The sequence below is a fragment of the Lepidochelys kempii genome, chromosome 2 (assembly GCF_965140285.1).
Source record: "Lepidochelys kempii isolate rLepKem1 chromosome 2, rLepKem1.hap1, whole genome shotgun sequence".
NCBI classification, from domain to species: Eukaryota; Metazoa; Chordata; order Testudines; family Cheloniidae; genus Lepidochelys; species Lepidochelys kempii.
The window spans coordinates 37,448,284-37,462,108 of NC_136381.1; the positions used below are offsets into that span (position 1 = coordinate 37,448,284).

Below are 13,825 nucleotides of genomic sequence, written 5' to 3' on the forward strand. Positions count from 1 at the left end.
AGCTGCTGGGAACCCTCCAGCTCCTTCCCCCTCCCACAAGCAGTGGCTTCTATTTGCAAGCTGGGGAGGTGAGCTCTGCCAGCTCCAGTGGCCCCTAGTGGCAGCCAGCAGCTCTGCAATGCCAATTCTGTGGAGGAGAAAGGAAATTCTGGGTAGAATATTAATTCTGTGCAAATTCTGCATTGCGCAGTGGCACAGAATTCCCCCGGGAGAAATATACAGGAGTAAATACCAAGCGTTAGTAACTATTCCAAATGGAATAGGTTCAGACCAGGTAGCATCTGTCCCCTGCAGATAGACTACAGAAGTAGTTGGAGAAGCTTGTCTAAGGGCATGTCTACTGGGGATTGATGGTGTGGTGATGGATGCACCGGGGATCGATTTAGCGGATCTAGTGAAGATCCACTAAATCGACCGCAGATTGCTCTCCCATTGCCTTGGTACTCCACCAGAACAAGAAGCATAAGCTAAGTCGATGGGAGGGTGTCTCCCGTCGACCCAGCACAGTGTAGACGCCAAAGTATGTTGACTCCAGCTATGTTATTGACGTAGCTGGAGTTGAGTAAATTAGGTCAACTTACCTCCGTAGTTTAGACAAGGCCTTAGCATCAGGGAAATGACTGAATGCTTCAAGGCACATTTCTTTTGTGTAGTGGCTTCTTCTAGATGAACAGGTCAGAAGAGCTGTTAGATATTTGTAAGACAGCCAGCTGAGTGTCTTGACAGTCTCTGAAGCTCTGTTGGCTGAATGTGGCAACCTCCTCTGATGTGCACTTCTCAGTATTACAGTTGGATGTAATACTTTCCTGTTGATGTTACTGTTGCTTTTAGAAACTCCAAGATTCATGACTGGTGTAGAGTCATGAACAATAAAATTTATTACCCCCAAATTCTTGTTCTTACAATTTCTTCTATACAGCCCAAGCTTACACTTTCAGTTCTTCTGAGTTGGCCAGTTTTACTGCTGTTTACATTGTTTATGCTTTATTAGTGTTAGAGATCACTGCTCTGGAGAAATCAACTGAGAATTCAAGCTGACAGGCTCTTCTCTCTTTTACATGGAGGTGACATGGCTCAGCCTCAGTTGTACTTTTCTCAGCCTGATAGAAATGAAATGTATCCCACAAGGTGTCTGATGTGAAGATTCCAATGAATAAAATCCAATACATTTTACCCTTTTAAAATAGCTCAGAAAATGTACAGATCTGTTTAAAATAATAAAAATGTAAATCCCTTAGAAGCCGCTGGAGTTCAGGGGTTGGTGGAAGTGGAGGAGGATCGTCTGGTAGATCATCAGCTGGAGCTCGGGATTCCCGAAGGCAAACCAGAGTTATTCGCACTGGACGTGATAGAGGATCTGGACTGTTGGGTAGTCAGCCACAGCCAGTGATTCCAGCATCAGTAATTCCAGAGGAACTCATTTCACAGGTAGGTGAACTGGCAGAACTTTGCCTGAGTGGATAAACATTTGGAAACTGCTTAAAGATCGATAGTTGGTGGGGTTCTATTTGGTATTGTGTTCTTTGCCTTTTAATTTCCTCTATCTGAAAAACCTGACCTTGTCTAGCTGAATTTTTTTATTTTTAGATTTATCAAGTTGATATTTCAAGGACACACTAGTGCCAGTTTCCTCATAATGGAATGTGTGATGAGAATGGTAGATATGGGGAGGTGATGACTTTGGATCTGAGAGTTTGCACATGAGGGAGTTGTTGCCAAGGACTAGAACTTAGAGGTGGAGATGAGGCACGGCATACATACACATTGTTATAGAGTTGGTAATCTGCTGATGGGGGATGTTGCAGGAGGAGAGTTCGTGTTCAAGAATGGATGTCAAGGTTATTGACAGGTTTCAGAGGAACAGCCGTGTTAGTCTGTATTCGCAAAAAGAAAAGGAGTACTTGTGGCACCTTAGAGACTAACCAATTTATTTGAGCATGAGCTTTCGTGAGCTACAGCTCACTTCATCAGATGTTTACCGTGGAAACTGCAGCAGACTTTATATACACACAGAAATCATGAAACAATACCTCCTCCCACCCCACTGTCCTGCTGATAATAGCTTATCTAAAGTGATCACCAGGTGGGCCATTTCCAGCACAAATCCAGGTTTTCTCACCCTCCACCCCCCCACACAAATTCACTCTCCTGCTGGCAAATGAGTACAGGCAAATGAGTCTCTGTTAAGGAGGGTAAAGGAGATGGAGTTGGTTGGGATTGTTTTGTTTGTCCAATAGAAACATTTTGGTCACAATCCCCACGGATCGCAAAGCCCTGGATAACTGTTCTCATGTCCACATTAGAAACTGTAACACTCTTAGTGTCCAATACAGATGGAAGAAAGTCAGTTTGAGGCATTCTTACCCCCTAGAATTGTAAGAGCAGTTGGGTAAGTACTCGATAGTCCTCCCATAGTCATCAGAGGCTGTCCTAAGCATGCTCTTTGCTTTCCTCAAGGATCAAAGCAGTAGGCAACCGATTGAAATTGACCTGATTCTTGTAAGTTTCACTGCTACATGCAGCCTTAAGAAGACAGCACTTCATCCACTTATGTTCATTTCACATTTGGAAAACTTTCTTTGCATTAGAATTTTTTTTTTGTATAAAAGCTTAAACGCTTTTGTCATTAGTGATTGAGGGAGTTTTACAAGACCTGATTCAACAAAGAAAAAGGAAAAGATGCATAAGCAAAGGAGGGTAGACTTTATTTAAAAAAAAAAAAAAAAAAAAAAAAAGCAAGCAGCAGGTTGAGAATTCAGTCTTTAAAAGTCTGTACAGGAGGGCATGGCAGCCCATGTGTTTGAATGAGACAGAGGCGGGAGAGAGCCAGTGTTGGCAGAAAGGAAGGGATTAACAACGTTATGGAACCAGTTTCAGCTCCATAGTTAAGGGTGAGCTGAGATTTTCATTTACAGCAGGGATTAAACATCTTTGTATACAGAAAAGTACAGTATGTTCTTTCCTTACTCTTTGAGTATAAAATGAATTTTTTGAGAATTTACGAGTAAATCCATTAAGTAGTTCAGTAGTTTAAAAATGAAATTTAAAATGTGTCCTTTAAGAAATCTAGCACCCAGTGGCCAACACTTTTGTTCTCCATAATGATTTTAACAACAGAATAATAGACTCCTCAGACTTCCTAAATAGCTAAAAGTCACTGAAATCTGGGTATATAGGCTGCATTTGAAAAACTTTTTTATGGTTGATATTTTTTTTTTTCTGTTCTTCATAGCTGAGTTTCTTCAGACTCTGCTGAAGAATAATCTGCTACAGAGAATTCTATGAAGAACCTGGCCTTGCCATAATGATCACCATCTCCCTTTGTTCTCAGTGGTTCTGGTGGTTCTCTAAGCCTCCTGACAGCATACTCTTACCCAAGAGCATTTTGACTTTTGAACCAATGGGTTTTTTTTCTTGAGGGTCTCTGAAAGAGAAGACTTTATGTACCATCCTCTTCTTACAGAAGAACTTTTGGGTTATGAAAAATATTCACCCAAAACCCATTAATCCTAAATATTCCCTTCCAAAAGCTGTTGTACCAGATCTATTCAACAGAGAAGATAGCAGGGTGTGGGAGTATACAGGGGAAAGGAGAGAAGTGTACATATGCGCTTAGGGGAATGCAGTGGGTACAGAAGGGAGGAGGAACTAGATGTATACGGTAGCTGCTTTACACTACTCTGATGCAAGAAAGCACCAGTAAACTCTCTCAACCAGTCAGTATGCTCTGGCTGCTTTGTGCTGCACCTGAGTGGCATAAAGCAGCCAGAGCATAGTAGCGATTTTTGGCCATAAGTTAATTTAAAAAAAAGTAATGATTTAAGGTTGTTACTTTTTATCTTCAAATCACAGAAATATCACATGGGCACACTTAGGTTTCTTGTTTAGTTTTTAATATATGAAAATTTTCAATTAAAGAAAGACCCACCAAAATATTCCTAGACACAAACATCTTAAAACAGGATTATAATTGAACATACAGATCAATAATTTAAGGTAAAGCTATATTATAAGAAATTAATTATCCCCAAACCAAACATTTTACTATTGTTTTCCTGAGTTTCCAAAGTTTAAACTTAAAAGAAATTAATCCTGTTAAGGTATATGTGAATGCATAGTGAGGGCACCCAGACAACCTTAATGCTGTCCCCCTTGCATCCTGAAGGGAAGAAATGGGGGGTAGGGGGATCTTTCTTTAAAAATTGGTTGAATCCAATCTAGGAGCACAAGTTTTAAAATGTTTTAATCATAATTCTGTTATTACATGGTGTGATAGGGCAGTGTTAAGGTTGTTCCTGTGCCCCAACTGCACACTTCCATACCTTAACCCATTTGTATTTTTTTTTTAAGTTTAATTATGAATGTCCCGGGTTTAGCACTCTTGGATGTGTGATAATTACTACATTCCCATTTTTTTTCTATATTCCCAGATAAAAAACACATTAAGACGGAGTTAAGGTTGAAAGTACACATGGTAATTTTTAGAGTAAAATAGATAATACTCTAAAATTTAAATTACTGTGTACTTTCAACCTTAACTCCATCTTAATCTTTTTTTTTATCTGGGAATATAGAATGAAATCAAGCAGCAATAATGCATAACAGCTGTATATAACTTTTCACCTCTCACAGTATCACTTCAGAAGGTGATATTGAGAGGTGAAAAGGCAGTTGGGTTTTTTTAAAGGAAATGTGGGGGAAAAGGAATGAAAATGCAGTCTTCGCTCCCATAAAACTAGTTTATCTTTCAGCTGTATTACTTTTGTTCATTAGCTTCTTCACCTTGGCGTTCTTCATTACCGTATGCAAACTATCACATGTGGCTTTTGGGGACTTACAAAACCCAAAATCTTGCTTTTCATTTGGAGACTTGATTTCCATGTACTGGTGAACCAAAATGTTGACCCTTGGCCTTCATACACTATGCTTGCCTTTTTGAGAAATCAGCAGTCACGCTCCAACTTTTCGTTACTTCAGGAAATTTTGCTCTTGTAGAGAGAAAACACTCAGAGTGGTGGTTGGTGAATTGGAAATGACAAATAAGTGTTCTGCATTTTATAGGCACAAGTTGTTTTACAAGGAAAGTCCAGAAGTGTCATTATACGAGAACTCCAGCGGACAAATCTTGATGTAAATCTTGCTGTAAATAATTTGCTGAGCCGTGATGATGAAGATGGAGATGATGGAGATGACACAGCAAGTGAATCATATCTACCTGGAGGTTTGTATATCATGATACTTACCTTTTTTCCATTTTCCAATTTTCCAGTACTGTTGAGCTCTCCTGTCTTAAAAGGGTTATCTGAAAATGCAAACAAGTTCTCAGTTCTCTGTATTTGAACATCAACAAGATGCTCTGTGCTGTGCAAGGTACACAATGAAGATAGTCCTTGCAATCCAGGAGATTTCAGTCTAAGACATGGATAACAGGTTGCACTGGGAAGCCCGGAGAAGGGAATAGCTTTGTTGTTTTAAAAAAAACTAACTATTGTCTTTGCTAATTTGTGGGTAACACAAGTGAGTTTTGGATGCTGGGCTTCATATCATCAGCATTACAAACTATGCTACTGTTCAGTGAGATGACTGCCATGCAGTTTGCCATAGATGCTAATTCTAATGAAGAAATTAATTCTTCAGATTTTTTAATTTTAGTCTTTATATGGTAATGTGAACTTTTGAGATGCATTGTTTAGAGAAAAATGTGTTCAGCTTTCTATTAAGATATTATTTTGTGTAAGAGTTGAATAAGGTTTAGCTTAATAGTCTTTGACAGTTTTATTGAGGACTTCTGTTCTTTAGCCTCAAAATATTCTCATAGCTGAATCTTATAGCAGTGCTGGAGCGTTGCTGTCATGCTGGTTGAGCCTTTTTCGAAAGAGTGTCTTTTCTGTGTAATTGCTTTTAAAAGTCCTTCAGCCTTTTCTTGCATTGACTAATATTTCCGTAATTGGACTTTTCTTACTGAGTAAACATGCTTGGAAGTATGTAGTAGCCAGCTCTAATGTTTGTTTTTTCTGGCTAGGTGCATAGTATGAAAATCAAATGTCTAAACTCTGCGTGCATAGTAGCTTTTCTTTTTGTATGATAGAATGACGTTTTACTATATTTTTCTAATGGGTTTTTCTGCTCATCTGGTTCACCAAGAAGCCCATGGGCTTCCTTCATCTCTATCTTATCTACCATGTGATTGGACAAAGTGTGTTTTCCTGCATTTGCATCTGACAAACTTCTTTATTTTGTTTTAGAATCAAGAGTCCTTTGGTTGAATCTGTAGACACAGAGAAAGCAAATTAAGGCACTTTTGTTCCATCTCTCTCATTAGTAATTAGTTGCACAATCTATCTGCCAGAGATGTAGTTGAGGAAATAAGTTCATTTTACTCTCTTCCCAAATTTATTCAAAGTAAATATTCTTACTCCTGAGAAAACAAGGATGCATCAATCCTGAAATTGCCTTCAGCTTTGGAGGTAAGCACCCTTGGTCACTCTTTAGACCAGAGTTTCTTTCCAACGCAATCCTGTGCTGAGTTCATGATTCTCTTGATTTAGTACTACTTCAGATTATAACGGCAAGCTTGCAGGGACCATCTGACAATCTATGACTTGCAACATGTTTCTGTTTGCGAGTACTGTGACTTCAGCTGATGACTCTAGACTGTCTTGAATCAATGTAAGATAATTAGTCATGAGCACAATGTGTAAGCTTTCAGTAAATGCCTAGAAAACTGTTCCTTCCTTAGCTAACTTTTTTTATGATCCTCCCTTTGGAAAGACCAAACCTTTCCAGATAAGACTGAAACTTCCTGACATTAAAATTGTAATCTTTCTCCTCATCTTACCCTCTACCACCCCTGAGAAAATGGATTTATTTTCAAATTTTTTGTGGGGAAAGGGATTGGAAATGACAACAGAAATGGTCCCTTTGACACCCTTCAGCTCCAGTCTGGGCAAAGTTAATCCAGAATTCCCAGTCCTCAGAATATGCTTTCCCTTGTCTTTCATAAACTACATTAGCTTTTTAAAAACTAAAGTAGATGACTACAGTTAAACACTCCCTGAAGGGTGACAATTCTTAGTTAAGATCTGGACATGCCAGGAGGCCAACTTTAAAAATATGATGACTATATGCCTGTGACTCTATTCTTTTGTATATTGAATTTTGCTTACAAATTTAGCAGTTCTTCTAGCTCTTCAGAGTCAAGTTAATTTTTAGGATTAGGATAAAGTATAGGCTCCAGGAAAAATGGTGGACCAGAATACCTTCCCGCATCTCTTGTGGAAAAAATAGTGACACTCTCCTTCAGAAGACTCCATAACAGATACAAATTGAATTTTTGATTATCTGATTTCTCATTCACACCAAGCATAACCTTGCCCTAAGTCTTCTGAACCTTCTTTATTTTCTGAAATTGTTCCTCTCCTTTTGCCTCTGGATATTCTTTGGAAGTTACAGTGCTATAGATTTGAAGAGGAAAAAAATTACAATAAAACCAACATTTACGATCCAGTCTCTCAAGTGATAACTCCAAGTAACTTTTTTTTTTTAAAGGTGATCCTGAATAGTTGTTCTTTAAAAGTTTGCCTTTTAGTTTTTGATGATGTAGAATGAATGCTTGAAAGTTGTGGTTTTCTGCTTAATTTTAAACCTTGGAAAAGCAGGAATGTCAAGGCTGGAGGGCTTATTGAGTTCTTCAGAAGTATTTTAAATAAACTCTGTCCCCTTAATTATAAGGATATGGTATTGAAATCTCCACATATTGTTCCTTTCTCCCTGATGGGCACCTGGTGCTCTGTGATCCACTATAGCCGGTTATTGCTCCACATCTGCGAAGCATGGAAGTGCCTTTTTTTAAAAAAGTGTTTGTTTAAAAAACAAAATAATTTTAAAATCTGAGTAGAAAATCCCTTCCCCCTCAATTATGCAATTTGCAGCTTCTTGTATATTATTTGCCATAATTTCATTAGTACCTTAATCGCCATAGTTTTTTAGGAAATATAAGAGTTGACTTGAATTTTTAATGTTAAAAATGGGGGAGCAGAAAATACTTGGCAGTACATTCAGGCATTTTTTTTAAACATCATCAAAAAAAGCAAAAAAGGGGTATAAGCCCAGTTTGTTTTTCCTTTTCAGGTCACCTTTAATTAATGCTTTTGCTTTTCTTATGTATGCATGCTTGCTTTCATGACCTAGTTTAAAAAAATCTAGTCTTGTTTGGTGGCAAAATAAGGAGACTCCATTGAATACATTACTAATAAATAAAACAAAGCAATGTAAATGAGACTATGGAAAGAAGAGTACCATTTGGCAGAGGCATGATCAGGTGTCTTGGTTCAGCTCTTAGCTGGCAACTCACGGCAAGTGAGCCAGCTTGTAATCTTGCCTGGGGCTTTGTGTTCTAATAAAATGCGGTGATTCTCCAGAACGTAAAAATGATCCTGGGAGCCTAGTTAATTAGGTTTTTATTTTGTTCCTCCATAGCAATTTATGTGAAACACATATACCTGGTTCTCATTTTCAGCGTGAAGAATACATTTGTCAAGGTTCCTTCCCCACTCTGAACTCTAGGGTACAGATGTGGGGCCCTGCATGAAAACCTCCTAGCTTACTTTTACCAGCTTAGGTTAAAACTTCCTCAGGGTACAAACTATTTTACCCTTTGCCTTTGGACTTCCACTGCCACCACCAAACTTTATCTGGGTTTATTTTTATTTGGAAAGCGTTGTTTGGAAACGTCTTTCCCCCCAAAATCCTCCCAACCCTTGCACCCCACTTCCTGGGGAAGGTTTGGTAAAAATCCTCACCAATTTGCATAGGTGACCACAGACACAAACCCTTGGATCTTAGAACAATGAAAAAAAATTCAGTTCTTGAAAAGAAACATTTTAATAGAAGAAACAGTAAAAAGAATCACCCCTGTAAAATCAGGATGGTAAATACCTTACCGGGTAATTAGATTCAAAACATAGAGAATCCCTCTAGCCAAACGTTAAGTTACAAAAAAGACACACAGACAGGAATATTCATTCTATTCAACACAGCTATTTTCTCAGCCATTTGAAGAAATCCTAATCTAACACATAATAGCTAGATTACTTACTAAGTTCTAAGACTCCATTCCTGTTCTGTCCCCGGCAAAAGCATCACCCGGACGGACACAGACCCTTTGTTTTTCTCCCTCCTCCCAGCTTTTGAAAGTATCTTGTCTCCTCATTGGTCATTTTGGTCAGGTGCCAGCAAAGTTACCTTTAGCTTCTTAACCCTTTACAGGTGAAAGGATTTTTCCTCTGGCTAGGAGGGATTTTAAAGGTGATTACCCTTCCCTTTATATTTATGACACACCCCCCAAATCACAGCTAGGGTGAAATGCTGGCTGGGATTTCTTCCTGGAGCTCTAGGAAAAAGAGTTAATAAGACACATGCACCTCTAAATATACTACCAAGTACATAAAGACTAACAATATTTTCCACATCTCAAGGACAATTTTAACCAGTTGATTCTGGGAAACTTTCATGGGAGAGTGCATCAGCCACTTTGTTAGAAGCTCCTGAGATGTGTTGGATGTCAACTGATTCTAGGGAAACTTGTGAAACATAATTGCAGTGACATTACTTATTGCTTTGGATAGTGGAACATAAAATAATGTGTTCCTTAACGTTCTGATTGTTCAGAAGGAAGAAATATGGAAGATTTAGAGGTGCAGCACTGTCTGGTGTATTTGTATGACATCATAGTGAGTATGAGTTAGCTCCCTGAGCTGAACATAAGAAAAAGATGAAAAGTGGGGTCCCTAAAAATTTTCTGAGTTGAAGAATAACCATTTTTTTCTTAAAATGATCTCCAAGATGGACAATATCCAGACATCACCGCACACATTTGTCGGTATTGTGAGTTGTTTTCTAAAGTTATAGATTGCTGTTGGTGCACTTTTTGAACTATTTGGGCTTGGTCAAACTTAGTTTTCTCTTTACCACAGTTTTCACTGGTAGCTCATTCAGATGAAGTAGGTATAAATCCCTTCTTAGCTGGACAGAGCTATCAGGATCATAATATCTTGCTCAACAATGAGAAATATATGATCATGAGTTAACATTGCTGGAAACATGAGTGACCAAATTGGATAGGATTCTTGAACAATGGAACATAAAATCATGTGGCAGAATTCCGTGAATAAGTAATGGAATATTGTGTTCTCTCACCCAAACTTCTTAGGCAAAGTTTTAGTTTTGCTGAATCTATTTGTATCTCCACAGAATTCAAAGAAAATACCTGAAGGCTCTTAGAAGGATACTGAGGATTTGGCTCCTCCATCCAAAATTTTATGTAATACATATATTTGATGGTGTAGAGAATGGAAGAAAGAAGGGACTCCTTTAGTTTTTAAAATGTCATCTTATGAAATTTTATCTTTTGAAGTGGAACTGGTCTTACAAGAAGAAAGATAAATGTTTGCTATTGTGCCCTCCTCCTGTTTTTTCTTAATGACTCAGGAGCCAAAAATGTATGTATGTATGTTTGAGTTGTTAAATATTTGTTCAAATTTTTGGAGGAGTTGTGCTGACTTGTAACTTACCTACTGAAAAAGATTTCCCACCTGCGGATGAACAAGATGGCTGGAGGGATGCCTGTTAAATTCTAGCTGTCCTGTATAGGAAATTTCCATCTCTGATAGAAGAGCTGAGGTGAGGAAGCAGGTTATTCAACTTGGATGAATGCTTGAGAGCTTTCTCCAAGAGATGCTCCCTATAGCTTAATTCTATTGAAAAGGGCTGGGATGATGTGCACTGCAGCCATTTGGATGGACAGGGACAGACTGGTGGTGGATTTAGACCACCTTGTTCCTTTGTAGAGAGCTGCCACAAGGTACAATGAGGTTAGGCTGCTCTGGTGTGTGTATGGAAGGATCTGGTAGACATTTGGACAGCAAGGTCATTGCTTTTTCCTACACCATTGTTTGTACTCGGATGGTCTGACAATATAGGCAGGTCTGGTTTCCTCATCTTTTTTTTTTTAAAAAAAAAAAAAAGAAAAGAAAAGTTACAGATTAGAGGTATGGAATAACTCCCATATGAGGTGAGATTAAAAAAAAACTGGGAATGGTCATTTTAGAAAAGAGACTATTAAATGGGGGGAGGGGAAGGGAATATGATAGAGGTTTATAAAATCATGAATGGTGTGGAGAAAGTGAATAGGGAAGTGTTATTTACCCTTTCACATAACACAAGAACCAGGGGTCACCCAGTGAAATTAATAGACAGCTGGTTTAAAACAAACAGAAGGAAGTACTTCTTCACACAGTGCACAGTCTACCTGTGGAATTCTGCCAGAGAATGCTATGAAGACCAAAAATATAAGTGGGTTCAAAAAATAATTTAGATAAATTCCTGGAGGATAGGTCCATCAATGTCTATTAGCCAAGGTGATCAGGGACGCAACTCCATTCTTCAGGTGTTCCTAACCCTTTTGACTGCTAGAAGCTGGGACTGGATGATGGGATGGATCACTCGATAATTGCCCTGTTCTGTTTATTCCCCCAGTACGGACGTTTTTATGTTCTTATGATTGTCTTCAGTGAATGTCTGTTTATATGAAATGTCTTACGACTGCTGAGAAAGCAAGTAGCTGTTGTTGGATGCTGGACTATTTGTCTGGCTTCAGAAAATGTTAATGTGGCCCTTCTGGTCTTGAGGGATGGAAGTTCACTGACTGACCTTTTCACGGTCAAGAAATGAAACCCTTCTTAATTCCAAAAGTCCAAGTAGAAATAACTATCTGCCTGCCAGGGTTCAGAGCTTTTATTATTTAACTCAAATTAATTCCACTAAATCTAGACTGTTGCTGCATTTTTTTGGGTGTATGATAATTTAGAGGCTTTACAAATTCCATAATAGGAGAGGTCATGGCTGAAGAAGCTGGGTGTATTGTATTCTATGATGATTAAGTTTGACATGTTAGCTCTATGTATTTTTTTATTATATATTAGACTCATTTGATAATAGGCACTTGTAGAGGAAACACTGTGAATGTCTGTGTATTTAGAGTCCTAAGATTTTTTTGAGTAGTAATTGGGATTAGACTCATAGTATTTCAAATTAGCTCTTAATTTTTATGGTATAGATTTGAAATAGTGACTATTTTTTTGTAGACATCCTTTTATTCATTTTAATATAGATAGTGAAGTTTGACCTCAAAGCTTATTCTATGAAAGCACAGCGACTGTTTCTGGGAGTGAAGAAATTTCTTAATCTCTGAAGCAAATTTGCTGGGCAGCCACTCGGAAATGTGTGTAGTCTTTTTGCTTGGCACCAGAGGGGAAAGGCTGTAGGATCTTTGGAGGGACAGCTTTACCTAATAGCTACACTAGTCACTAGTGTACACTAGTTTCTAATTCTAGGTAACTAATTTATGGAGTTTGGCTGTTTATTTTAATTGATGCTTTGCTCTTCCCAAGTGTGTGACTAAGGTTTGAATTTCTGGGGTGTGGAAATTTTTTTTGTTTTGGGGTAAGATTTGTCCAGAAAACTTGGTTAGACAAGTGACAGAGCAGTTCCTGTAGGGAAAATTGGCTGCATACATTGGACCACTGTGCTTGATTGTAAACGTGGGTGCATAGGAGGCGCATCGGTTTGCACTGGTGAATCTGAAGAGCAGAAATTCAACTTATAAGTAGGACATTTTTTGTTTTGATGTTTATTTGGTGATGGTCTCTCTAGTTGATGTTTTAAGTAGCTGATTATTCACTTAAGACCCTTGTCTCCTCTTATAGAGGATCTTATGTCTCTTCTGGATGCTGACATACATTCTGCTCACCCAAGTGTCATTATTGATGCTGATGCTATGTTTTCAGAAGATATTAGTTACTTTGGTTATCCATCCTTTCGGCGTTCATCACTTTCCAGGCTAGGCTCATCCCGAGGTAATTTTGCATCTTTTTTTTTTCTTTGTAATAAGTAGTTTCCTGTGCAAAAAGCTAGTGATAGTACACACTAGTTAGTCTTTGATTTGTGTGCACAAATTGATTAATTGATAAACATTAAGTCTCTAATAATTTTGAAAATATCAATAGTAAAATTTTTGAATATGAACAGGTAAGTTCTGCAAAAATCACAAGAGCGACTTTGAAGTTTGTCTGATGTTAATCATTTTTTTTAAAGAAATTTTGCATGAAATTTTTAAAATCACAAATACCTACTAATTATTTTTGAAACCACAAATGCCTACTAATTATCTTCATATATCTAATTGAGAATGTTAATTCTGATCTAAAAGTAATACTCAAATTTGATATGACATGCAGCATTCTGAAAGCTAGTTTCTTTGGTTTAGGTTGCTCAGTATGCAGTGCTCTTCTAATTTTCTTAACTAGTTAACTTAATAATAAATGAGTGAAGGCAATTTTAAATTCAGGGGAGGGAAATGAGAGGTGGACTGTGCTCTTTTTGAAGCATTTTTGGAAATGGGCTTGTAACTGTCTAAGGTTAATGAACACCTTGAATAGTAGGAAGTCATTACAAATGCTTAGAAAAGTGTATTAAATCTTAATATTTATGGCATAGAATCTGTAGCTTTTTCTTCATAGCTTCTTGAAGATAATTCTACTCAATAGGTGCCCAGAGCATTTTACAAACTGTTAATCCAACCTCTGCCATGATTGCTCATTTAGTACAGCTCTAACCTGTTTCATAATTCTGTTTTCTTCATTAGTATATTAACTGCTGAGCATATAATTGCTTGATACAAATTATCAGTCGAGGGTCAGTATGTTTCCGAATGAGCAGGTTCAATGTTATGTGAACTTTACCTACAGGGCAAGGTGTCATGTTTGAC

The 13,825-nt window shown here is 37.9% G+C and overlaps 1 protein-coding gene across 1 annotated transcript in view; it reads left to right on the forward strand.

The window, feature by feature from the left end:
- The window catches only part of UBR5 (ubiquitin protein ligase E3 component n-recognin 5), a 140,877-nt gene that overhangs the window by 34,865 nt on the left and 92,187 nt on the right, over positions 1-13,825 (forward strand). Inside the window, exons 6-8 of the mRNA XM_073330413.1 lie at positions 1,239-1,428; positions 5,062-5,221; positions 12,765-12,914. Coding sequence (XP_073186514.1) covers positions 1,239-1,428; positions 5,062-5,221; positions 12,765-12,914 — 500 coding nt within the window. The remainder of the gene's footprint in view (positions 1-1,238; positions 1,429-5,061; positions 5,222-12,764; positions 12,915-13,825) is intronic.